Source organism: Mirounga angustirostris, unplaced genomic scaffold (genome assembly GCF_029215605.1).
Source record: "Mirounga angustirostris isolate CCGP_5_RB_7025 unplaced genomic scaffold, mMirAng1.0.hap1 SCAF_9, whole genome shotgun sequence".
In the NCBI taxonomy this organism is placed as follows: Eukaryota; Metazoa; Chordata; class Mammalia; order Carnivora; family Phocidae; genus Mirounga; species Mirounga angustirostris.
In genome coordinates, this window is record NW_026991717.1 from 116,017,765 (window position 1) to 116,043,453 (window position 25,689).

At 43.3% G+C, this 25,689-nt stretch overlaps 1 protein-coding gene and 1 pseudogene across 5 annotated transcripts in view; one reads left to right on the plus strand and one right to left on the minus strand.

Annotated features, from left to right (window-relative positions):
- Positions 1-25,689, minus strand: part of ZFYVE1 (zinc finger FYVE-type containing 1) — a 58,438-nt gene that overhangs the window by 31,242 nt on the left and 1,507 nt on the right. For 4 of the 5 annotated variants that reach the window (XR_010405244.1, XM_064571282.1, XM_045901138.3 and 1 more), the window contains exon 2: positions 24,700-25,631. Coding sequence is in view for 4 of the 5 variants with exons in the window: in XM_064571282.1 (XP_064427352.1) it covers positions 24,700-25,182 (483 nt within the window). In the remaining variant the exon portion in view is untranslated. The remainder of the gene's footprint in view (positions 1-24,699; positions 25,632-25,689) is intronic. The other variant, XM_064571281.1, reaches the window with a different exon arrangement.
- Positions 2,142-2,474, plus strand: LOC123861752 (small ribosomal subunit protein eS26-like; annotated as a pseudogene).

Sequence of the window (25,689 nt, forward strand, 5' to 3'; positions counted from 1 at the left end):
ATTTAGTGCTCATGAAAGAGCTACAACTATAAAACTCTTAGAAGATGACATACGAGTGGAGTACTTGGGGGGCTCAGTCAGTTAAGCATCTGCTTTCGGCTCAGGTCGTGATCCCAGGGTCCTGGGATCGAGCCCTGCGTTGGGCTCCCTGCTCAGCAAGAAGCCTGCTTCTCCCTCTCTCACTCCCCCTGCTTGTGTTACCTCTCTAGCTATCTCTCTCTCTGTCAAAATAATAAATAAAATCTTAAAAAAAAAAAAAGAATTCCTTTAACTCAAGAAAAAAAAACTGATTAAATATTAAGCCAAAAATTTGAATAGACATTTTCCCAAAGATTTACAAATGGCCAATAAGCACACGAAAAAACACTCACCACCACCAGTCATTAAGGAAATGTGAATTAAAACCACAATGAAGTCTCACTTCATATCCACTAGAACGGTTATGATCAAAAAGATAGTAACAACAACAACAAAAATCTTCACATAGCTATTGGGGGCACCAACCAGCACCACTGGTTGGCTCAGTCGGTGAAGCACACGACTCTTGATCTCAGGGTTGTGGGTTTGTAGCCCTGAAGTGGATGTGGAGATTACTTAAATAAGCTTTAAAAAAATTAAATAAATAGGGGCCTCTGGGTAGTTCAGTCAGTTAAGCATCTGCCTTTGGCTCAGGTCATCCCTGAGACTGAGCCCTGCGTGGGGCTCCCTGCTCAGTGGGGAGTCTGCTTCTCCCTCCCCCTCCGCCGCTCCCCTGACCCCTCATATTCATGCTCCTGCTCACACGTGAGCTCTCTGTCTCTAATAAATAAAATAAAATCTTTAGGGTGCCTGGGTGGCTCAGCTGGTTAAGCGTCTGCCTTCGGCTCGCGTCATGATCCCGGAGTCCTGGGATCGAGTCCCGCCATCGGGCTCCTCGCTCAGCAGGGAGTCTGCTTCTCCCTCTGCCCTTCACCCTGCTCTTGCTTACTCTCTCTCTCAAATAAATAAAATCTTTAAAATAAAATAAAATCTTTAAAAATAAATAAATAATAAAAAATTAAAAATTAAAAAAAAAAGATTAACAAGTGTTAATGAGAGTATGGAGAAACTGCAATGCTCATGCCCTGCTGAGAATGTAAAACGGCAAAGCCACTCTGGAAAACAGTATGGCAGTTTCTCAAAAAGTTAGAGAGTTACCGTATATCTCAGTAATTCCACTCCCAGGTATGTATCCAAGAGAACTGAAAACATGTCCACACAAAACGTGAACACAAATGTTCATGGCAGCAATATCCATGATAGCCAAAAGGTGGAAACACCCACATCTCCATCAAATGATGAATGGATAAACAAAATGTGGTGTATGCATACAGTGGAGTATTATTCAACCATAAAAAAGCAATGAAGTACTGATGCATGCTACAACATGGATGAACCTTGAAAACATCATGCTAAGTGAAAAGAGCCAGACACAAAATACTACATATTCTAGGATCCCATTTATATGAAATATCCATGACAGGCAGATTCACAGTGACAGAAAGTATATTAGGAGTTGCCAATGGCTGGGGGAAGGAGGGACTACGGAGTGACTGCTAATAGGTAGAGGGTTTCTATTTGGGTTCATAAAAATGTCCTGGAATTAGTGCTAAGGGCTGCACAACTTTAGAATATACTAAAAACACCGAATTATCCACTTAAAGGGTGAAACAGGGGCGCCTGGGTGGCTCAGTTGTTAAGCGTCTGCCTTTGGCTCGGGTCATGACCCCAGGGTCCTGGGTTCGAGCCCCACATCGGGCTCCCTGCTCAGCAGGAAGCCTGCTTCTCCCTCTCCCACTCCCCCTGCTTGTGTTCCCTCTTTCGCTGTCTCTCTCTCTGTCAGATAAATAAATAAAATCTTTAAAAAAAAAAAGGGGGGGTGAAACATATGGTATACGAATTACATCTCAATGAAGCTGTTATTAAAAGGGGGGGCACCTGGGTGGCTCAGTCAGTTAAGTGTCCAACTCGATCTGGGCTCAGGTCATGATCTCAGGGTATTGAGATCGAGCCGGGCATCAGGCTCTGCACTCAGCATGGAGTCTGGTTGAGATTTTCTCCCTCGGCCTCTGCCCCTCCCCCGCTTGCGTGCATTCTCGCTCTCTGAGAGAGAGACTTCTAAGATGACCAAGAAGAAAAGGAATAATGGTCATGTCAAAAATGGCCATGGCCACATGCAGCCTATTTGCCGCACCAACTGCGCCTGTTGCATACCCAAGGACAAGGCCATTAAGAAGTTCGGTATTTGGAACATAGTAGAGGCCACCGCCATCAGGGACATTTCCAAAGCAAGTGTCTTCGATGCCTATGTGCTTCCCAAGCTGTATGTGAAACATACATCCACAGCAAGATAGTCAGGAATCGCTCTCGTGAAGCATCGTAGGACCAAACATCCCCACCCTGATTTAGACCTGCAGATAGATGCTGCCCTACGACCTCCACTAAAGCCCATGTAAGGAGCTAAGTCCTTAAGGACTGAAGAAAAACTGTTCTCTGGAAAAAAAATAAAATGGAGATTATACTAAAAAATGTATTGGTCAAACTTCATCCATCCATAATTCCTCTGTTTACAGTTAAAGAATGCTGTAATTCTTTTAAAAGTCAGGGCAGGAGGGAAGAGACCTGGTGCCAGTGAGATCCCAGACTGGACCCCCAGAAAGATGCTCAGGGCCCCGAATCTCAAAATACAGAACCTCAGGGCCAAAGCTCCTAATCCAAACAGGCAATGTTCTACTCCAGCAAGGAGTGATGAACCTTTACACCTAGTATCCTCCAGCCACAAGAGAAAACATACCTTCTGATTCTCAAGAGTCTGCTGGTTGGATAATGAGAAGTTAGGGAAATGTAGACAGACCATGGGTATGATAATACCCTCATTTCCCATAACCTCATCAAGATAGTAGACTACTCATATCCTATTAATAATATCACTATTGTTGCATTATTAATGCATTAAGGTTAATGACAACGCTAATAATTTACCCAATGCCCACTACAACGACAGTGCCTTTGCTAGATCCATGAGGGCAGAACCATGTCTATCCAATCTTTTCATCCCAAGTATCTGGGACACAACCTGAACGTAGGAAAAGCTCAGTATCTGGTTATTGAATGAATAAATGAATGAATGTCGTGCATGTTGCTAAGTACCGTAACCACTTTTCTCCACCCTCTATCCTCCACAGGGCCTCACACACAGCAGCATTCGATAAAGCTGGTGATGGGCTCACTGTCCCAGACAACTGAGAGGAACAAGAAGTTACACAGAACAGCCCATTTGGGACTGGTGTCACTCACTGGTCCCAAACAGCCAGGCTAGCCGCAAGAGAAAGAGAACAAAAGCGCCCTAAAGCTCTACTGGCAAGGAGTTTGATGAGGTCGCTGCTCTCGGGGCTACGTAAGAGCGGGCGCCTGGAAAGGGGGCACACGGGGGCCTTTTGGTACACAATTAACCGTCTCAGGATCCCTATGAAGTACCCACCAGGCGATGCACGGAACATATATCAAGAAACAACTCATTTGGGAGGCGCCTGGGTGGCTCAGTCGTTAAGCAACTGCCTTCGGCTCAGGTCATAATCCCAGGGTCCTGGGATTGAGCCCCGCATGGGGCTCCCTGCTCCGCGGGAAGCCTGCTTCTCCCTCTCCCCCTCCCCCTGCTTGTGTTCCCTCTCTCACTGTCTCTCCCTCTGTCAAATAAATAAAATCTTTAAAAAAAAAAAAAAGAGAAACAACTCATATGGGATGAAAATAAAGCACTCCCTGTCAGCACGCGGGGGGGTTTATTTTGGCACCCAGTGTCCTAGGGCAGGTTAAACATACCTGCTCATGTGTCAGGCATACGCCACCGAATCTGACGAGCTTTGGATAACCATTTAACCTGCACAACCTGCACTGACTGTATTGGTTTTCACATGTAAAATAAGGGCAGAGCCACTGCTGCCTCCCCTAACTGGGTGGTGATGGCTAGTCCAGTAAAGAGAGAAACGGAGAGGGGTGCCTGGGTGGCTCAGTTGGTTAAGCGACTGCCTTCAGCTCAGGTCATGATCCCAGGGTCCTGGGATCGAGTCCCGCATCGGGCTCCCTGCTCGGCAGGGAGTCTGCTTCTCCCTCTGACCTTCCTCCCTCTCATGCTCTCTGTCTCTCGTTCTCTCTCTCTCAAATAAATAAATAAAATCTTTAAAAAAAAAAGAGAGAGAAACGGAGAAAATGGCTGCTGAACTGGCGCTGTACTTCCTTTTTCCTTCTTCTGCCTTGCACATTATTTTGCTCTCTGTTACACTACTCAGCTCACCCTAAGCTGTGGGCCTTTTCCCCTGGGCCAGAAAGGAGAGAGCAGCCTAGGCAGTAGCAAGACTGATGGGGGGGGGGGGTAGGTAAAGAAAAGACAAGAAGATTCCCTTTGATGAGGAAAGGAAGGAGGCAGAAGGGAACAAGGCTCCAGCCCTACTGGTTCTGCCAGTTTGCAATCAATGACCCCACTCTGCTCCACTCCCGCGCCCAGCTCTACATGTCTGAAATGCTTCTCGGGAAGGCTGCCCTCTCCAACTCCCACCTTCTGCTCTTCCTGAGCTCCCTAGGCCATCTCTTGGATGTCAGACAAGTCAGAAACACCCAAATTCCACTCCTAGCTTTGCCCCTGCTGGCCTGGGAGAAGCGACTTCACTACTGACGCGTCAGGGCAATGAGACAGTAAGAGTCCGCAACCCTTCGGGATCCTGAGAGGCTAAAAGAAATAAAGCAGGTGAAGGGCACTGCCCGGTGCATAGTAAGCACTCACTAAACAGGACCCATTCTTATTGAAGACCAGCCCATTGCAAACGCATCCGGGGGCACCACAGTAACGGCCGGGCTTGCACCCACTTGTGGCCCAGAAGTTGCTCATGCAGGGACTAAATCAGCCATGTGCTAAGATCTAAACTGATTCCGGGGCGCCTGGGTGGCTCAGTCGTTAAGCGTCTGCCTTCGGCTCAGGTCATGGTCCCAGGGTCCTGGGATCGAGCCCCGCATCCGGCTCCCTGCTCCACGGGAAGCCTGCTTCTCCCTCTCCCACTCCCCCTGCTTGTGTTCCCTCTCTCACTGTCTCTCCCTCTGTCAAATAAATAAAATCTTTAAAAAAAAAAAAAAAGACCTAAACTGATTCCACCTGAAAATGAAAGAACTCGCTGAGTGGCTCTGATAACTCCTTTCCTCTCCCCCTCATCAAAACAACATGGTATTGGGCGCCTGGGTGGCTCAGTTGGTTAAGCGACTGCCTTCGGCTCAGGTCATGATCCTGGAGCCCCGGGATCGAGTCCCACGTCGGGCTCCCCGCTCAGTGGGGAGTCTGCCTCTCCCGCTCTCGTGCTCTCTCTCTCTCATTCTCTCTCTCAAATAAATAAAATCTTTGGAAAAAAAATGGTATTAATACCGGCTTTACAGCTGACTCTTAGTAAAGTGACCGTCTAACACCCAGAGTTTTTAAGAAACCAAACAGTACACCTCTCTATCTCACCCACAAAGCTTTTTCCCTTTGCATAGGATTCCAAGCAGAGTTTCTAAAATGAAATATTAACAGTACTCAGTGATCTCCATTGTTCCAACTTAGAATTCAGAGCACTTTATGGTAGTGAAAAGGGTCCAGCAGTCAAGCTCTGACCCAAGCAAGCAATGGGAATGATGACAATCTCCAACAAGAAATTCCTTCTCAGCCCTTAGAGAATCATTCCAGAAAGAATAACCACATAAGCTTTGTTCTGAGGGAAAACAGCTTTGTTCTCTGCAAAGGGAAAAGCAAGAGATGAGGAAGGAACTGAAGTAAAGAGCCTCAAAAGGAGGAAAGTTCAACAAAGTACAGAGACCACGGAAGCGAAATCCCAAAGGCACGCAAAAACACTACAGAGGAAAGTAGCTCAGCACTGAGGTCCTTTCAGTTCTGGCCTCTAGAGACAAAAAGGATCTAATCTGTGTCAACTAAAATCATACAGACCTTTAAGTTTTTATGAAGATATTCCCTGTGGATGAGGGCAAAAACCAGCTCCTTCCCCAAAGTCACAGAAGGAGCTAATTAAAGCTTGGTTGCGCATCGGGCTCCCTGCTCCGCGGGAAGCCTGCTTCTCCCTCTCCTATTCCCCCTGCTTGTATTCCCTCTCTCGCTGTGTCTCTCTCTGTCAAATAAATAAATAAAATCTTAAAAAAAAAAAAAAAAAAAGCTTGGTTGCTCAGCTAAGAGAAGCTTGGTTTCTCCTACCAACCCATCACAACCCAGTGCTTATATACATCCCACCTCTGAACCAAAGATTATTTTATACCTCCCCACCAAGATTCTAAAACTAGCCTAGTTCAATAGTTATTGCCAAAGGGAACTTCCTAGTAATTACTTCTACATGTTGGTCTCTGATTTATCTTATTTTCATCTATTTTTACCTGGGTTCAGAGGAAGAGACAGAACCCAAAGAAACCAAACCAAATTCTCACTCTCACCAGAACTGGGACCACTATCCCAAAAGGAAACTAGAGCTTGATTGCTTCTTTTATTTTTCTCTTTTTTGCATATTTTAATCAACGGACACATACTGAGCTTCCTCTAGTGTCTGGCACTGACCTGATGATGTTAGACCAAGACAGTTAATAGAACTTAGGTAACATTTTCCTTCTCCTGGGAAGGTAAAGGAGAAGTGGAAGGTGAGAGAACTCTTCCTAGAAAAATCCAGAGCTGAGGCGCCTGGGTGGCTCAGTCAGTTCAGTGTCCAACTCTTGATTTTGGCTCAGGTTATGATCTCAGGGTCGTGAGATCGAGCCTCATGTCAGGCTCTGTGCTGGAAAAAGAACTTGTTTAAGATTCTCTCTCTCCCTCTCTTTCTCCCCCCCATTCTCTCTCTCTCTCTGTCTGATTAAAAAAAAAAAAAACGGGTACCTGGGTGGCTCAGTTGGTTAACTGTCTGCCTCCGGCTCAAGTCATGACCCTGGGGTCTTGGGATTGAGCCTGGTGTCAGGCTCCCTGCTCAGCGGAGAGTCTGCTTCTCCCTCTGCCTCTGCCTCTGCCTCTGCCCCTGCCTCTGCCCCTGATCATGCATGCTCTCTCGCTCTCTTTCTCCAATAAATAAATAAAATCTTAAAAAAAAAATCCAGGGGCGCCTGGGTGGCTCAGATGGTTAAGCGTCTGCCTTCAGCTCAGGTTATGATCCCAGGATCGAGCCCCACATCAGGATTCCTGCTCTGTGGGGAGCCTGCTTCTCCCTCTCCTTCTACTGCTCCCCCTGCTTGTGCTCTCTCACTCTCTGTCAAATAAATAAAATCTTCAAAAAAAAAAAAAAAAAATCCAGAGCCATTTTCATCATGTTGAAAAAAACTCCAGGCAATGATTTAAACTCCATGGTCTAATTTTCAGACAAGATTTTACTAAAACAATGTCAAACAGATCATTAGCCAGTCTACTTTTACAACCCAAACGATAAGGTGGTTCCATTCCAATAGCAAAACCCTGTCAGAAAGTTCTAGTAAACCTGTTTCTCCAACCCAGCAAGTCCAGAAAATTTCCTTTCATTCTATCCTAAAAGGAGTGTGTAACTCTGTGTTTATCCATGTATGTGTCCACAGAATTTCATACAAAAACACAATTGTTTCTCAATCAAATGTTTTCTTAAGACCACTGAAGTCATGAGATTAGCTTCACAAACACACTGAGCACATTTGGTAAGGGCAAAGATCACTTTCTTCCACTCCAGTGTCCCCAAAGTGTTCCATTACTTGAGAGGTCAGGAATTCTCCCTTGTCTTAGAACCACCAGCGGTGCTTCTGACACAGAGCCTCTCAGACTCCGCCCGCAGCTCCCCTCCTACTCCAGCAAGAAAGAGTGTCTGTATGTAGAAATGATCCACAAACTGAATTCTCTAAAGAGAGTCATTTTTAGCTCCATGATCAGTTTCTTTGATCTCACCCAACTCACCCTGTCCAGCTATCCTTTTGTATCTGAACAAAAAGCTTTCTAAAGCAAAGCTGAAATCTGAGGACAGACTGGAAATACCAAGTCATCCTCAAGACCCACATCATTCCAAGAGACTCTTCCAAAGAACTTCCAGATGGGAGACACAGCCCCCTCTTAAGTGACACGGCATACCCATATTTGGCCAGCTATAAAAGACTTAGCAATAAAAGCACCAGGCCAGGAAGAAGACAAGAGAGCTAGGTTCGGGTCCATGGATCAGACCATGGGCAATTCACTCAACCCTTCTCCTGCTCAAAGTCTCCGTTCCCCACCCACCATCTCTTTTAACATTTTCCGTTCTTCCTGGTTCTGAGCTTCCCAACTACAACATAACTCCGTGCTGGCCAGGGTCTGTCCTGTGTTTTCACCACTGCAGCCCCAGCCCAGGGACTGACACATAACAGGAAATTAGTATATACATATTTGTAAAATAAATGAATGAATATCTAAATGCCATATCACCTCTGGGGAAGGGAACAGTATAGCTTTACCGTGAAGGGTTCAACCAACCTGCCTCAATACCACTTGCTGATTTTTAGAATAACCTTAAAGAAGTCCTTTAACTTTCCTGAGCCTCAGTTTTCTCACCTGTAAAATGGGGATAACACAATCTACTTCTGAGGATTGCTGTGAGGATTAAACGAGATCACTGCACGTGGGGCCCTGGGCACGGTGCGATCAGGCAGTAAATGCTAGAAGACCTGGCTGACATCATGGCTGTAGCTACACTGTTTGCCTCTAGGCCAGAGTCACCACCGCCACCACAGAATTTCATTCCATTATCCCAAGTAAAAACCCTTCCGAGGGAAGGCTTCCAGTGCGCTCTCATTAAAGAGTTAGAGATACTGGAACAAGATGCTCACTCAATACTTACTGTTCCCTCCCTCAAAAGGATGTGTCTTTTCAATTAAAGAAAAAGCAGTTATGAGATCGCATAATACATACATCATGCATAAGAAGGCATTCAGTCTTCGGAAGAATGATGTGACGTGATTCCAAGGATTATTACTATACCACAGATTCATTAAAAATGCTCTTCTCATACTTTATCTCGAAGATCTTAACAGATGACACAGACTTACAAGGAGATCTTTGGTGTCTGAGGCAGAGACTGAGCAGGGCCTGCGTTCTGTGCGGAATGCAACAGCGGAGCCCTGGTGAAGTAAGAACATTGCTAGAACTATTTAAAGTCAATAATAGGAAGAATTAATACCTATTTTTCTGAAGCTGTTTCAAAAAACAGAAATGGAAGGAAAACTTTCAAACTCTTTCTATGAGGCCAGCATTACCTTGATCCCAAAACTAGACGAAGACCCCACCAAAAAGGAGAATTACAGACCAATACCCCTGATGAACATGGATGCAAAAATTCCCACCAAGATACTAGCCAACAGGATCCAACAGTACATTAAAAGGATTATTCACCGGGGCGCCTGGGTGGCTCAGTCGTTAAGCGTCTGCCTTCGGCTCAGGTCATGGTCTCAGGGTCCTGGGATCGAGCCCCGCATCAGGCTCCCTGCTCAACGGGAAGCCTGCTTCTCCCTCACCCACTCCCCCTGCTTGTGTTCCCTCTCTCGCTGTGTCTCTCTCTGTCAAATAAATAAATAAAATCTTTAAAAAAATAAAATAAAATAAAATAAATAAATACAAGGATTATTCACCACGACCAAGTGGGATTTATTCCTGGGCTGCAAGGGTGGTTCAACATCCACAAAACAATCAATGTGATACACTACATTAATAAAAGAAAGGACAAGAACCATATGATCCTCTCAATAGATGCAGAAAAAGCATTTGACAAAGTACAGCATCCTTTCTTGATTAAAACTCTTCACAGTGAAGAGATAGAGGGAACATACCTCAATATCATAAAAGCCATATACGAAAAGCCCACAGCAAATATCATGCTCAGTGGGGAAAAACTGAGAGCTTTTCCCTTAAGGTCAGGAACATGACAGGGATGTCCACTCTCACCACTATTGTTCAACATAGTACTGGAAGTCCTAGCCTCAGCAATCACACAACAAAAAGAAATAAAAGGCATCCGAATCAGCAAAGAAGTCAAACTCCCACTCTTCGCAGATGACGTGATACTCTGTGTGGAAAACCCAAGACTCCACCCCAAAATTGCTAGAACTCATACAGGAATTCAGCAAAGTGGCAAGATATAAAATAAATGCACAGAAATCTGCTGCATTTCTATACACTAACAATGAGACAGAAGAAAGAGAAATTAAAGAGTGATCCCATTTACAATTGTACCAAAAACCATTAAGATACCTAAGAATAAACCTAACCAAAGAGCAAAGGATCTGTACTCAGAAAACTATAGAACACTTATGAAAGAAATTGAGGAAGACACAAAGAAATGGATAAGTGTTCCATGCTCATGGATTGGGAGAACAAATATTGTTAAAATGTCTATGCTACCTGGAGCAATCTATACATTCAATGCAATCCGTATCAAAATACCATCAACTTTTTTCACAGAGCTGGAACAAATAATCCTAAAATCTGTATGGAACCAGAAAAGACCCCAAATAGCCAAAGGAATGTTGAAAAAGAAAACCAAAGCTGGTGGCATCACAATTCCGGACTTCAAGCTCTATTACAAAGCTATAATCATCAAGATAGTATGGTACTAGCACAAAAACAGACACACAGATGAATGCAACAGAATAGAGAATGCAAAAATGGACCCTCAACCCTATGGTCAACTAATCTTCAACAAAGCAGGGAAGAATAACCAATGGAAAAAACAGTCTCTTCAAATGGTGTTGGACAGCCAAATGCAGAAGAATGAAACTGGACCACTTCCTTACACCATACACAAAAGTAAATTCAAAATGGATGAAAGACCTAAATGTGAGACAGGAATCCATCAAAATCCTAGAGGAGAACACAGGCAGCAACCTCTACAACCTCAACCATAGCAACTTCTTACTAGACACATCGCCAAAGGCAAGGGAAGCAAGGGCAAAAATGAACTATTGCGACTTCATCTAGATTAAAAGCTTTTGCACAGCAAAGGAAACAGTTGACAAAACCAAGGACAGAATGGGAGAAGATATTTGCAAATGTATTATCAGATAAAGGGCTAGTATCCCAAATCTATAAAGAACTTATCAAACTCAACACCCAAAGAAAAAGTAATCCAATCAAGAAATGGGCAGAAGACATGAACTGACATTTCTCCAAAGACATACAAATAGCCAAAAGACACATGAAAAAATGCTCAACATCACTCACAACATCAGGGAAATACAAATCAAAACCACAATGAGATACCACTTCACACCAGTCAGAATGGCTAAAATTAACAAGTCAGGAAACAACAGATGTTGGCGAGAATGAGGAGAAAGAGGAACCCTCTTACACTATCAGTGGGAATGCAAACTGGTGCAGCCACTCTGGAAAACAGTATGGAGGTTCCTCAAGAAGTGAAAAATAGAGCTACCCTATGATCCAGCAATTACATTACTAGGCATTTACCCCAAAGATACAATTTGTGATCTGAAGGGGCACCTGCACCCCAATGTTTATATCAATGTCCACAATAGCCAAATTATGGAAAGAACCCAGACGTCCATTGACAGATGAATGGATAAATAAGTGGTATATATATGGGGCGCCCGGGTGGTTCAGTCGTTAAGCGTCTGCCTTTGGCTCAGTTCATGATCCCAGGGTTCTGGGATCGAGCCGCGCATCTGGCTCCCTGCTCAGTGGGAAGCCTGCTTCTCCCTCTCCCACTCCCCCTGCTTGTGTTCCCTCTCTCGCTGTGTCTCTCTCTGTCAAATAAATAAATAAAATCTTAAAAAAAAAAAAGTGGTACATATATACAATGGAATACCGCCATCCAAAAAATGAAATCTTGCCATTTGCGACGACGTGGATGGAACTAGAGGGTATTATGCTAAGTAAAATGTCCATCAGAGAAAGACAATTATCATATGATTTCACTCATATGTGGAATTTAAGAAACAAAACAGGATCAGCAGCTCTTTCTGCCCACGGGTCCTGTCCTGCGCTTTAATAAAATCACCTTTTTGCACCAAAAAAAAAAAACAGGATCATAGGGGAAGAGTGGAAAAAATAAAACAAGACGAAATCAGAGAGGGAGACAAACCGTAAGAAACTCTTAATCATAGGAAACAAAGTTGAGGGTTGCTGGAGGGGAAGGAATAAGTGGGTGATGGACATTAAGGAGGGCATGTGATGTAATGAGCACTGGGTATTATGTAAGACTGATGGGGGCGCCTGGGTGGTTCAGTCAGTGAAGCATCTGCCTTCAGCTCAGGTGACGATCCCTGGATCCTGGGATCGAGCCCCGCATCCACTGAGCTCTCTGCTCAGTGAGGAGTCTGCTTCTCCCTCTCCCTCTGTGCTCTCTCTCTCTCAAATAAATAAAATCTTAAAAAAAAAAAAGACTGATGGGGCGCCTGGGTGGCTCAGTTGGTTAAGCGACTGCCTTCGGCTCAGGTCATGATCCTGGAGTCCCGGGATCGAGTCCCGCATCGGGCTCCCTGCTTGGCAGGGAGTCTGCTTCTCCCTCTGATCCTCCTCCCTCTCATGCTCTCTGTTTCTCATTCTCTCTGTCTCAAATAAATAAAATCTTTAAAAAAAAAAAAAAAGAGAAAAAAAAAAAAAAAAAAAAAAAAAGACTGATGAATCACTGACCTCTACTTCTGAAACTAATAATACATTATGTTAATTCAATTTAAATTTTAAAAACAAAGCACTCAAAGTTCTTAATAAATTTAGCAATGTCACAAGATACAGTCAAAATACAAGTAACTGTTATGTTTTTACACTAGAAGCAATGTATTAGAAAACAAAATACAAGAAATGTAAAAACATTAAAAAATTTTAAAAATAAAAACAAAGTCAATAATAGTAACCCCTCCAGCAGTACCCCCCTCCTCTGAATTTCTATAACATCCTCTCTATACCACTCTGACATCATCCATCTTATTTCCATGTATTTGTCTTCTGTTACCGCTGGACTGTCCTCTCCCTGAGGGCAAGCTCAGTATCTGAGTGCCACTTTCTACTGTCCTCAGCTGTCAGCACATAGGAGGCACTGATTAAATGTTTACCGAATTAATGATTAAGCTGATTTATCCTCATGAGTGCATTTCATTCATTCAACAAATATCGAGTACCTACTATATGCCAAACACTGTTCTAGATGCTGATGAACAGAAGAGACAAAAATCACTGCCCAACGAAAATGATGTGGTTTTTTTTTTAATTTTCCAAAGGTGACTGTGGTGATAGTTGTACATATCCATGAATATACTAAAAGCCAATTAATTGTATACTTTAAATGGGTGAATTTATAGTATGTGAATCATATCTCAATAAAACTGTTTTGTTTTGGTTTTTTTAAGTAGGTTCCAAGTCCAGCATGGAGCACAATGCAGGGTTTGAACTCATGACCTAGAGGATCAAGAGTCAGATGCCTAACCGACTGAGCCACCCAGGTGTCCTTCAATAAAACTGTTTTTAAAAAAAAGTAAATGCAACATTAAAAAGAAATGAGGTACTAGTGGCCTTCTTTTATTGTAAAATTAAGATAAAATTCTATACTTTTCCATAGTTCTGTATTTTCAGTATTTTAACATGCAGAGTCTCGTTTTTATAACAGGAAAATAATAAAAGTTACATAAAAAAAGACCAAAAAAGTCACCTCCCTGGAACAGACTGCTTAATAGGCACAGAGTTGTCACTCGGGATGATGAAAATGTTTGAGAACTAGACAGAGTGGTGGCTGCACAAAACCGTGAATGTACTACACACCATCGACTCACTCACTTTACCATGGGGTTCATTTCGTGTGATGCAAATTACACCTCAATAAAAAAATAAATAACTGCCCTCATGGAGCCTATATTCTAATGGGGAAGAAGAAAGACCATATTCAAACAATTAAAATATATAGCACACACACCAAAAAACAAGTCAACAGATGAACAAATTGTGGTAGATCCATGCAATGGAATACTACTCAGCAATAAAAAGAAGTGACCTGGGACATACAACATGAATGATCCCCTGCTCCAAAACATTACAGTAATTGAAAGCAGGCAGACCCAAAACAGTACTGCATGATTCTATTTATATGAAACTCTAGGAAAACCAAATCTATAGTGATAGAAAACAGATCAGTGACTGCTGAGGAACCTTTCTGGGGGATGGAAATGTTCTGTATCTTGATTGTGGTGGTTTTTATACATGTGGATATACATTTATCAAAACCCACAGAACCATACTCTTAAAATGCAGATATTATATCACACAGAAACTATATCACAACAAAGCTGATTTTTAAAAGTACGTATGAGGGGCACCCGGGTGGCTCAGTCAGCTAGGCATCTGGCTCAAGGTTTCAGCTCGGGTCATGATCTCAGGGTCATAAGATCGAGTCCCACATTGGGCTCCATGCTCAGCAGGGAGTCTGCTTGAGATTCTCTCTCTCTCCCTCTCCCTATGCCCCTCCTGCCGCTCCTGTGCACGCTGGCACTCTCTCTCTCTCTAAAATAAATAAATCTTAAAAATAGATAGATAGATAAATAGACAGCTAGATAAAAGTACATGTTATGTCAAATGGTGGTTAAGTAGTGTGAAAAAATCAGGAGAGAAGACTAGAAATACAAGGCCAGGGCAGGGGCTACTCTTTTTAATATGGTGCCCAAGGAAGGCTGCACTATGAAGCCAAAAACTTTTTAGGTCAATCCTTTTAAAAACAATGTAGTGGGGATGCCTGGGTGGCACAGTCAGTTAAGCGTCTGCCTTTGGCTCAGGTCATGATCCCAAGGTCCTGCGATCGAGTCCCACATCGGGCTCTTTGCTGAGCAAAGGAGCCTGCTTCTCCCTCTGCCTGCCTCTGTCTCTCTCTCTCTGATAAATAAATAAAATCTTAAAAAATAAAAAAATAAAAATAAAAACAATGTAGTGAATGCAATTTTCTGTGGTAATGAAAATGGAAGAGAAATGTCATAAACAACCCAAAACAGAACATAAACCTAAAATCATTTCTATTTAGTTCTAGAAAGAAACTTTTCCCCCTTGGCACTGGCAGATTTAACTTCTCAATTCATGAAGGGGGTAGGGGGAAGTAGAGGAAGGGAGAAGGAAAGGACAGTGGGAGAGAATGATGAGGGAAGGGAAGAAGGAAGGCAAGGCAAGGGAGGAGAAGGGGAAAGAGAAGGAAGAACAAGGAAAGGGAGGGCAGGGAGAGAGGGAGGAGACAGGGTAGGAAAGAAAGAAGACAGAAAAAGACAGGCAAGCAGGCTGTCCATCTGTCCATCTGTTCATCAGTCACAGTCTAGATCTAATTAACAAAACTGACTTGAGAGAAAGATGAGGGAAAAAGGCAACAGTGCCTATGCGGTCACCTATGACCTATGACCTCAAACTAAACCATGGTCACCAAGCAGGACCAGAGAGGGTGTACAAAAAGAATTATGGGATCCTCAAACAGCCTCTACTCACAGACAAGTACAAAAGAGAGTTAAGCTTTCCTGAGAGTGAAGCCTCTGCCATCTCCTCCCCCAACCCCCCAGGCTCACTTACCTCTGAATTTTCATTTTAAAACATTTTCCATAGAGATTACTCAAACTAATAAGGCACATAATTGACGTTCAATAAATGTTTATGACTGCTGCTGAGTGATACAGATAAACTGAATTGAGTACTTTGAAAGAAAAGGTTATGAGAGATTATGGAAAACAAGTTTAGCCATTTGGATGACACTCACCAGGCAGAAAGGATTGGGCTAGAAAGCAGAGGAATTTCTAGAATACTCTAGGACTGAACTGCTCAGGATCATGCTGTCTCTTAACTTGAATTTAGGATGTCTGTGACTACGTGCAGGAACCAGGCTGTCAGTTCTTTTCAAGCATTCTAACATCTAGAGTCAAATTCCCTGGGAAAGACAGCAATAATTCAGTCTCAAATAGAAGGAAATTGGGAAGCAGAAAAAAATTCCAGAAGCTACCAGAAAGTAAAATCATCCTCCAGTGAAGTCAAGCCAGAGGTCAGGTGCTTTATATGGCTGGTATACCTACATCTCTGCCCAAGAACTCCAGTCACCACCAAACTGACCACACGAACCAGTCAAAGAGTCTCTTAACTGCTGGCCAAAAGCCACTGGAAAAATGGGAAAATGAACAAAACTGGTTCCCAGGAAACATCCATGCTCTCCTGCCTCCAAAAGTCCCTCTGTATCCCTTCCCATATGTCCTTCCAATTCTTCTTGCCTGGAACTTTCTATATCCTTGTGGGGTTTTTTTGTTTTTGTTTTTTGTAAAGATTTTATTTATTTATCTGAGAGAGAGAGAGGGCACACACGAGTGAGGGGAGGGGCAGAGCGAGAGGGAGAGAGACAAGCAGACTCCCTAAGCGGGGAGTCCGATGGGGGGCTCGATCCCAGAATCCTGAGATCATAACCTGAGCCAAAGTCAGGAGCTCAATCGACTGAGCCACCCAGGTGGCCCCCTATGTCCTTGTTTTCTTTCCCTTCTTCACCAATACATTTAGCAGTTCTAACCTCAGAAATAGTCTCATGGGAGCTCCTGCAAAGCGCCGCCCACCCCCAGAAAGTTTAACCAGCTGTCAGAAGCACTTCCGTGCTACGCAATCTCCAGGATAAACTCAAGGATGCTACATGCAGGAGATGCCTCCACAGGAAAAACATATAAGGTCAACTTAATAAGAAATCTGCCTATTCTATTAACCCTGGCTCAAAAAGCCAAATATTTGCCCTATTCCAGAAAAATCAATCACTTCAAGGAAGTAACAGAACAGAAAGAAAGAATCACACAAACAGGAGGTAACCTGAAAGAGTTAAAGACAGGTTCCCTGAAAAGCTGACTCACAGTGGTTTTGATGGCTTATATGGGTCAAATTTTAAAAAGCCCTGTACTAAAAAAAATAGCCTCCCAAGTTAAATGCCAGGACCCTGTTAGAACTGAATGAGCCCAAGGCTGAGAAAGCTCAGAAGATGCTGAGCAGAAACCGGAAGCACATAATAGGGGCCCTTTCCTCCTTCTGTTTGCCTGAGTCATCCTCAACCCTGCAATTCCCAGTAATTCCATCCAATGCCTTCCCCTGACTATTACCAAGCAAAAGGGGCTTTTCCTTGGGTTTCTAGAAGCAAAAAACAGTGATGGGGGAGGGAGCGTCTGCTACTCAGCCAATTATTGCTTATGATTTTGACAGCCCCTAAGCAGATCTATGTTTTTTTTGTTATATTTTCTTATACGGCACCCAAGAATTAATACTGCAGCACATATATCCAGGTACTGACCAGAACTTGCCAAAGGCTAACCAGCCACAGCACTAAAACCAGTCCTTACACTGTAATGGTTTGGCCATGTGCAGAGCAAAAATGGGGAAGTTCCACGATTTACATTGATTCCCCTGGCTCATGACCTGTTGGCCAGAATTAAGTCCTCAAGGGTTTCTGCCAGCCTGTCTGTAAGACCAAGCCCAACAAGGTACCCTAGACCAGGAAGCAGATGACAAGGCCAGAGGGGTCACTAGCAGATTAAGTCCAAGACAGAAGGGGCACAAAAATGGTGCAGACCAGCAGAGCCAGTTTGTGGTCAAGGGTTCCCATACAGTATGAAAACATGCTCTGCTGGTTTCCAATCCAGAATCTCACAAGAATAATGTCTCCTTTAACCAATTAAAAAAAAAAAAAAGCCAAGTCCCAGTATTTTGAGCCACACTATTCTGGGACTGTAAACAAGTGAAGCAGCCAAGCAACGTGATGGGTCTTCTTAAAGGAACGGTCTCAGTGAGAGAAAGTCCACCACTGTGCTGAAGAAGGAATGAAGAAGGCTCACTTTGGCCTCCCATTTCCGAGTGGGCCAAGACTGTAGATCTCTGAGTCAAGGAAGGCCTGCCCCAGTGGACACTTGCTTAGCGTCTCATTGGCTGTTCCTGGGTCACTACGCTTCCTTATCACCTTGCACGTTCAGCGTGAGAGGACTTCCCTTGAGGAGTCTTTGGCATGAGAAGCTCCTAGGCTCTCCTAATGTCCTAGTCAGGGGTCATGACCCTGAAAGGGAAACAGGTGAAATTTCTCGTCAGTTTGCTGCTCTACTTTCTCAGAAAGAAGACAGCCAAAGGAAGTTTGTAGAAAAGGGACAAAGAAGAGAATGGGGTGGTTATGAAAAAAAGAAAAACTTATATGGGGTTTAAAGATATGCATACGAATAAAAAAAAGACAACTGTTCACTTTTTTCTCTGACCAGTAAACATTCAGTAAGACAGGATGTCTGAATCCCTCACAAGACACAACAAATAGAAAAATACTATCCTCTTCCTCCACTAAGAAATCCAATTGTCAGAACTTTATTCTTCTAACCTTTGAGTTACTTGCTAAGGGTGTTGTCTCTAAGTTCAAGAGCTTATGGATGACTTATCAGTGTGGATTGTTTACTCACTATGGACTCTAAATAATGGACCTGCAAGTCCTCTGGTTTTCCTAGCACAGTTCCACTGAGGCCTACAAAAATCAATGAATACAACACAGAAGAAAGTAACCATTTCACTGGAGAGGTTGCCAAGTATGCCAAAAGAGAATACTGATTTCAGCTACATTACTTCTGGGGAGCAAACAGAACCAAGAGAGGGAGGAAAAACTGGTGCATAGCTTAATTTTGTCCCTGGTATGCTTGCCATGTCACCAGAATACAGATCTCCTATTAGACCAAACCTTCATTGTTAAATCAATTTCTCAATCAGAGCACAACTGACATTTTGTACCAGATCATTCTTTTTGTGGGGGGCTGCCCTATGTGTTGTAACATATTTACCAACACCCTGGCCTCTACCCATTAGCCAGTAGCACATCCCCCAGTTGTGACAACCAAAGATGTCTCTCAACATTGCCAAATGCCCTCTGGGAGAGCAAAATCACTCCTGGTTGAGAACCACTGTGTTAGATAATACCAAATGAGATTAATTTAACTCTTTATTGTACGAATCAGGTTCTTAAAGACTTTTAGTTTTATCAAATCAGGAAGATACAGGGTATTAAGCCGGTGAGATCTGCACAAACAAAATGCCAAGGAGTCAAGTCACCACTGAAAGTTCTCTCATTCCTCACCCTCCACTCTGCAACAGCATTCCTGTTTTACACCCAAATTTTGTCCCAAATTCATCAGTCTTTCCTTTTTTTTTTTTAAATACTTACCAGTTTACTAAAGGATATGATAAAGGATACAAATCAACAGCCAGATGCAGAGATGTGTAGGGAGAGGTATGGGGAAAGGGTGAGGAGCTTCCATGCCCTCTCCAGGCACACCTCTCCCCACAATGGCCATGTGTTCACCAACCCCGAAGCTCTCATCAGTGTCCTTCCATCTCCCCAATGTCAACGGTAACACCAAATCGAAGCCACCTCTCACCTTATCTTCTACAATGGCCTCCTAAGTGGTCTCCCTGCTTTTCTTCTTGCCCCACCCCCGCCAGTCACCTCAATCTAGTCTTTACACTGAAGCCATTTCTTGAAAACTTCTGTCAGATCATGTGACTTACTACCATAAAGCAGTCTGGTGCTTCCCATTACACTTAAAAGCCAAGCTTTTTTCTATGGCTTGCAAGGCCCCACATGATCTGGAACCCATTTACCTCTGTGCTTCTGCCCTTACCACTCTCTGCCAGCTCTCTCCAACCATACTGGCATTCTTCCTACACCCCGAACATCCCATCCACCTTCTACTTGTTCCCATTGCCCTCTGCCTGGAGGTCTATATCCCCAGGTGGTAGTATCCATCAGGTCTTTGCTTAAAAGTCATTTCTACAATAAAACCTTCCCTGATCATCCTGAACAAGTAGCTTCCAAGTCATTCTTGCTTAATACTACACCTGATCCCTTTTTATGCGTTTTACACATGTGAACTCCACTTTCCCTGCTTGAAGGGTAAGTCTATGATGCCACGAACCAAGTCTTATTAGCCATGTATCCCTGGAACCTAGAAAGTGCCTGGCACACAGTATATGCTCAATACTTGTGATCAATTAATGAATGCTTTTGGCTAATAGACCAAATGTGTCCATTTAAGAGCCACAAATGAATTCTTGCTTCTGAGACCAAAAGCCAGTCTCTCCTCAAATTTAGCACTATAGTACACACTCAAATAACAAGGTAATGATAAAATTCACACTTCTAAAAGGAACTTTTTTGTTTCTAAAAGGAACTTTCAGGTTTCCCAAAAGAAACTGAATAACACTTAAACCATAAGCAACAAATCTTAGGAGACACTAGGCCAAAGAATTTGAGAAAACCACACATATGTTACAGCCTACGAGCTTCTAAAATAATTCCTATGGACAAAACTGAAAATAGTCAAAACCCACAAATGCCTAGAAACATAAAAAGAAAAATGAAGATGGGGCCTAACTCACAGAATCTTTACTATTGTGAGTAAACAGTTCTTCAAAAACCCTGTCTTGCATTTTGTAGAGCTGTGCTTTCTTTGCTCCTCACAGCAAGCAACCCTGAGGAATTGATGAGCTGATGGTACTGGCCATAAAAAGCTTAATCAGAAAGCTTAACAGACTTGGTCAGAGGCAACTGGAGTGTCATAGTTACAGCAAGGATTTTAAAGCCCGATACTTCTGTTCAAATCCTCTGCCACTTACTGTAACTTGATCCTGGCAAGTTACTTCATCTCTGTGCTTCAATGTCCTCACCTATAAAACACAATGCTATAAATGAAATGTTTGTGTTCCCCCAAAATTCATGTTGAAATCTAACCCCTAATGTGACCGTATTAGGAGGCGGGGTTTTTGGGAGGTGATCAGGTCATGAAGGGAGGTCTTCATTAATAAGATTAGTGCCCTTATAAAAGAGATTCTGGAACTCCCTTCCACCATCTGAGGACAGAGGGAGAAGAGAAGATGGCTGTCTATGAATTAGGAAGTCAGTCATCACCAGGCACCGAATCCGCTAGCACCTTGATCTTGGACTTCCCAGCCTCCAGAACTGCAAGAAATAAGCTTCTGTTGTTTATATGCTACTGAACGGTATATAATTTAATGGCATATGGTATTCTATCATACACAGCAGCCCAAACTGACTACAACTTACTTCATGAGGTGTGGTAGGCTGAAACTGCACCCCCTACTCACCACGATCTAATCCCCAAGAGCTGTGAATAGCTCATTTAATGTAGCAAAAGTAACTTTACAGATGTGACTGCATTAAACACCTTGAGAGGAGGACACAGTGCTAGATTATCCAAGTGGGTCCAACCTAATCAAAGTGTCCTTGTAAAAGGGAGGCAAGAGGGCCAAGAAGGACATATGACAACAGAAGCAGAGAGACAGAAAGAGGGATTGGAGGATGTTACATTGCTGTCTTTGAAGCTAGACAATGGGGCCACAAGCCAAAGAATGTAGGTGGCCTCCTGAAGCTAGAAAAGGAAAGAAACACTCCCCTGGAGTCCCACAAGAAACACAGCCATACAGACCCATTTCCAGACTTCTGACCTCCAAACTGTAAGAAAATAAATTTGTGTTGTTTTAAGCCATTAAATGTTGGGAATTTGCTACCACAGTAATAAGAAACTAATACACAGTTATCATCAGGATTAAATGAGTTCATACAAGTGCTAAGAACAGTTCCTAACAGTTCCTAACAACCATAGTTAAGAGCTTTTTAAATTTTAGCTATTGTGAGTCAAGATCAGAACCCAGGGGACTCACCGAAGTACTTCAGAGGCTAAGAAAATGAGGTTCAGAAATTTGGTAGTATCTATAAATTTAAAATACACATATTAGGGGTGCCTGGGAGGCTCAGTCGGTTAAGCATCTGCCTAGGGCTCAGGTCATGATCTCCAGGTCCTGGGATGAAGCCCCACATGGTTGGGCTCCCTGCTCAGTAGGGAGTGTGCTTCTCCCTCTCCTTCTGCGCCCTCCCCCCCGCTCATGTACATGCATGCTCTCTCTCTATAATAAATAAATAAAATCTTTAAAAAAATAAAATATATAAAATAAAATGCACATATCATTTGACAAAGAGATTCCACTTCTAAATAGATTCACAGGATAGTCAATATATCCTTGTTTTTAACTACTCAAGTATCCACTAACAGGCTCAAATTACAGAAAACCCATTCAACAAAATAGTAGACAGCCTTTAAATAATGAGGTAGACCTCAATGTACTGATAAGATGTACTGATATAGCAATAAGATGTATCCTTTAGTGAAAAAAAGCTGAGGGACAGAACAGTAAGCATATTAGATTTCATTTTTGTTTAAAAATAAAAAGGATAGGGTGCCCGGGTGGCTCAGCCTTCGGCTCAGGTCATGATCCCAGGGTCCTGGGATCAAGTCCCACATCGGGCTTCCTGCTCAGCGGGAAGCCTGCTTCTCCCTCTCCCACTCCCCCTGCTTATGTTCCCTCTCTCACTCTCTCTCTCTGTCAAATAAATAAAATCTTTAAAAAATAATAAATAAAAATAAAAAGGATACATACATATGTTAATAAATACATGTCAAAAAACTCTAAAAGGGCACGTAGTTCGTTGTTCGTGGTGACTGTTCTAAAGGAGGAGACTAAGGGGATGGAGTAGGAGGGAAACTCTTGCGATCATATGCCTTTTTATGTTATTTTAGGTTTTAACTAGGTATGTGCATGATACCCATTTTTTAAAAACTGAAGTTGAAATGTGACATCACCGACCTATCAACAGGTATTTATGCGCTGACAATGTACCTACCTACCACTGTGCATGACACAGGGCCTAACACCCGGTCCTGCTCTCCAGGAGTTCACATGCTGGCTGAATTTATAATCTAGATTCAGATTAGACAATCATCTAATTGTTTTGGACATTCACATTAGAAAACAGAACCAGACATTCTCTCAAAGTATTTTTCCACTGTGACTCTGGGAGAACAAATCACCACCTAAAAAGAATATTCTATGTCTAATCCATTAGTCCCAACCAGTGCTGCTTAAGCTTAAGAAATTGTTACTTCATGGGAAGTGGTCAGTGTTTAAGAAGGAAAGCAAAGCAGGAGGAATCTTTACAAACAACCCAATTACATACATTATTATACACTCCAAGAAAAAAGATGAACAAATATCATCTCTGGGTAGTTGGATTTGTCTTCTTCATTACACTTCCATATATTTTCCTAATTCTCTACACTAAGGAACATGTATCAGTGGCACAAAAAGAAAAAAATACACATCCTCCTCCCCTCAAAAAATACTTTTTGGTGCCAACACAACATCCATGAGGATTACTGGTTCATTCCAAATCTTCCTCTTGCTTTACAAAAGTGACAGCAATCCAAAATATGACTTTCCATAGGCTGAATTGGTGGCAAAACCAACAAGAATCATCCAAGTCCAAGTGTTCCATTTATAAAATATTTAGTCCACAGTCACCCAATTAGAGCATAACCATAATGAAGACATTATTGCTAACAAGGGAGGCAGACTGGGATCTGGGTCACTCTTCCATAACTCCATTAGTCCCTCTCAGCCAATAAAGAAGTCTGTGTTAGCAAAGTATTTAGCTGACAATGGAATCATGATGTAATGCATTTCTATAACCTTACCAAGGAGGAAAAAGACAGAGCTGAAAAATTCTTAGTGGGCAACTGGAGTGTCAAACAGCAACTTACAAAGGTTCTCCCCCAACCTGGAGACTTGAGGAGTCATCACTGCTGCAAAGTACCCAGTCAATTTACCACAGACACTGACAGAAACAAGGAGCTGGTACTGGACACTATGTGCCAGGCCCTGTGATAAGGGCCCTTCCATTTCCATTCCTTACTCTCTCTCAGAATCTTCTCAATTACTACTGGGAAGTACAAGTGAGACTGAGGCACAAAGCTCAAATCACTCTCCACGGTTACACGGTGAGTGGAGAAGCAAGCACGGAACTCAAACAGTCTTCACTCAAAAGCATGGACATTATACTACTCTCCCTGGAAAGTATAAACGTTATACCACCCCTTCCGTAGTCACCCCCAACTGTCACACGCCACCATCTCCCCAGCTTGCTCCCATCACACTCTACCCTTGCCCCAACTCAGAATCCAATCAAATATTCTCCAGTCCTTCTGTAATGGCAGGTGCCCTCACTGGCTTTTCCTATCAGCCTGTACAGGAAAAGAAGAGGCCATCTGGCAGAATACTCTCCTTATCAAAAGCCACTTTTTAAAGACCACCCCTCTCTCTAAATTGAGCTAGCAGGTTTATGACTTGCTGCCTGGCACTCCTAGAGGACCCACGGTGTCTCCTACCCTGCACACACAGCCCCTCATCAGTCCCATTTATCAACTTGCCAAGTGCTCTCACTCAGAAAGCTGATCTAAGTCGGATCTCCCTCACAATAACCCCAGTAACATGATAACAACAACAGCTACCAGGTTCTGAGCATTTGTTATGCAACAGGCTTTACACACATGGTACCATTTCATCCTCACAACCACCCGAAGAAGTAGGCACTGTCTCCAATTTATAGATGACAAAACTAAGGCTCAGAGAGATAAAGTAATTCAGCCCAAGGTCACACAACCAGTTAAGTGATGAAATATGACTCCACCCAACTTAAGCTTTCAGGGGTCTTGCCCTTTAATGATCAAATGTGAGCTCTTCTTGGACTTTTCCTTTTGAGAGCTATCTTCCAACAACAGATCTGCTGCACGACCACAGGACTCGCACTTCACCCACAGGCTCACCTGAATTTCTTCATTTTCATCTACTAGGAGGAAACTCACGACCTTCTCAGTCATCTTCTTCCTCCTGGTCTCCTCATCCAGCTCTTCTTCCTCCAGTAGCCCCTGGACCTTAGTGACATGGTACACAGTAACAGGGTGTCTCCTTTTGTTACCCCCGGAATGAGTCCTCTTCTGGCACTCCAAGCACAAGTTGATTTTACAGGTCTGGCACCTCACGGCTGCCCTCTGCCTAATACCCGGCGAATGCCCATTGGTGCCTTTGCAGGGGTCGCAGTAAGGGACGTGGCCAGGTTTGAGCCTTATCCGCTCATGGTTTCTCAGGCGCTCCTGCCGATGGAGCTCCTCCTCGCAGCGGAGACACTGCAGACTGCAGCACTCATCACACTCAAAGACCGCTTCGTCAGTCCCGCTGCAGGCGTAACTTTCCTGGCACATCAGCCCCGGATTCAGGCCCTTCTCTGCTGGGGACGTCTGAGCACTCATACTCAGATTGGTAAGGAAATCACCCACCGTAGACCGGTCCCTGGGCTTTCCCCAGGAGTGAAGACAAAGGCTTTTGAGTCTGAGGACTGCAGAACTTTCACTGGATTCTGAACACCTTAAAAAAAAACAAAAACAAAAACAAACCTTCGGTGTCCTATCAGAATTCTTCACACTCACGAATGTTGGGATTTTTAATTTTCTGCCTCCAAGATTCCTGTGTCAGCAGCAACGTTGATTTGGTTTGATGGTTTTATCCTCCATAAAGTGCAAGCAAAGTTGTGGTCAAAGTTAACTTGAAAGGGTCTCTTATGGCTATATGAGAGAGATCCGATAGGTTCACTGAGGTGGGCTCATCAGTTGGGCCTCAGCCACAAGGGTTTGGTAGTGAAAGAGAGTGGTCAGAAGCTCTGCAATATAATCCAACCTCAAGTCAATATTTCAGGGGATACCTACAATAGAGGAAGGAAAAGGATTTCACTAATTTAAAAACAGAAGTCACCTAAAAAA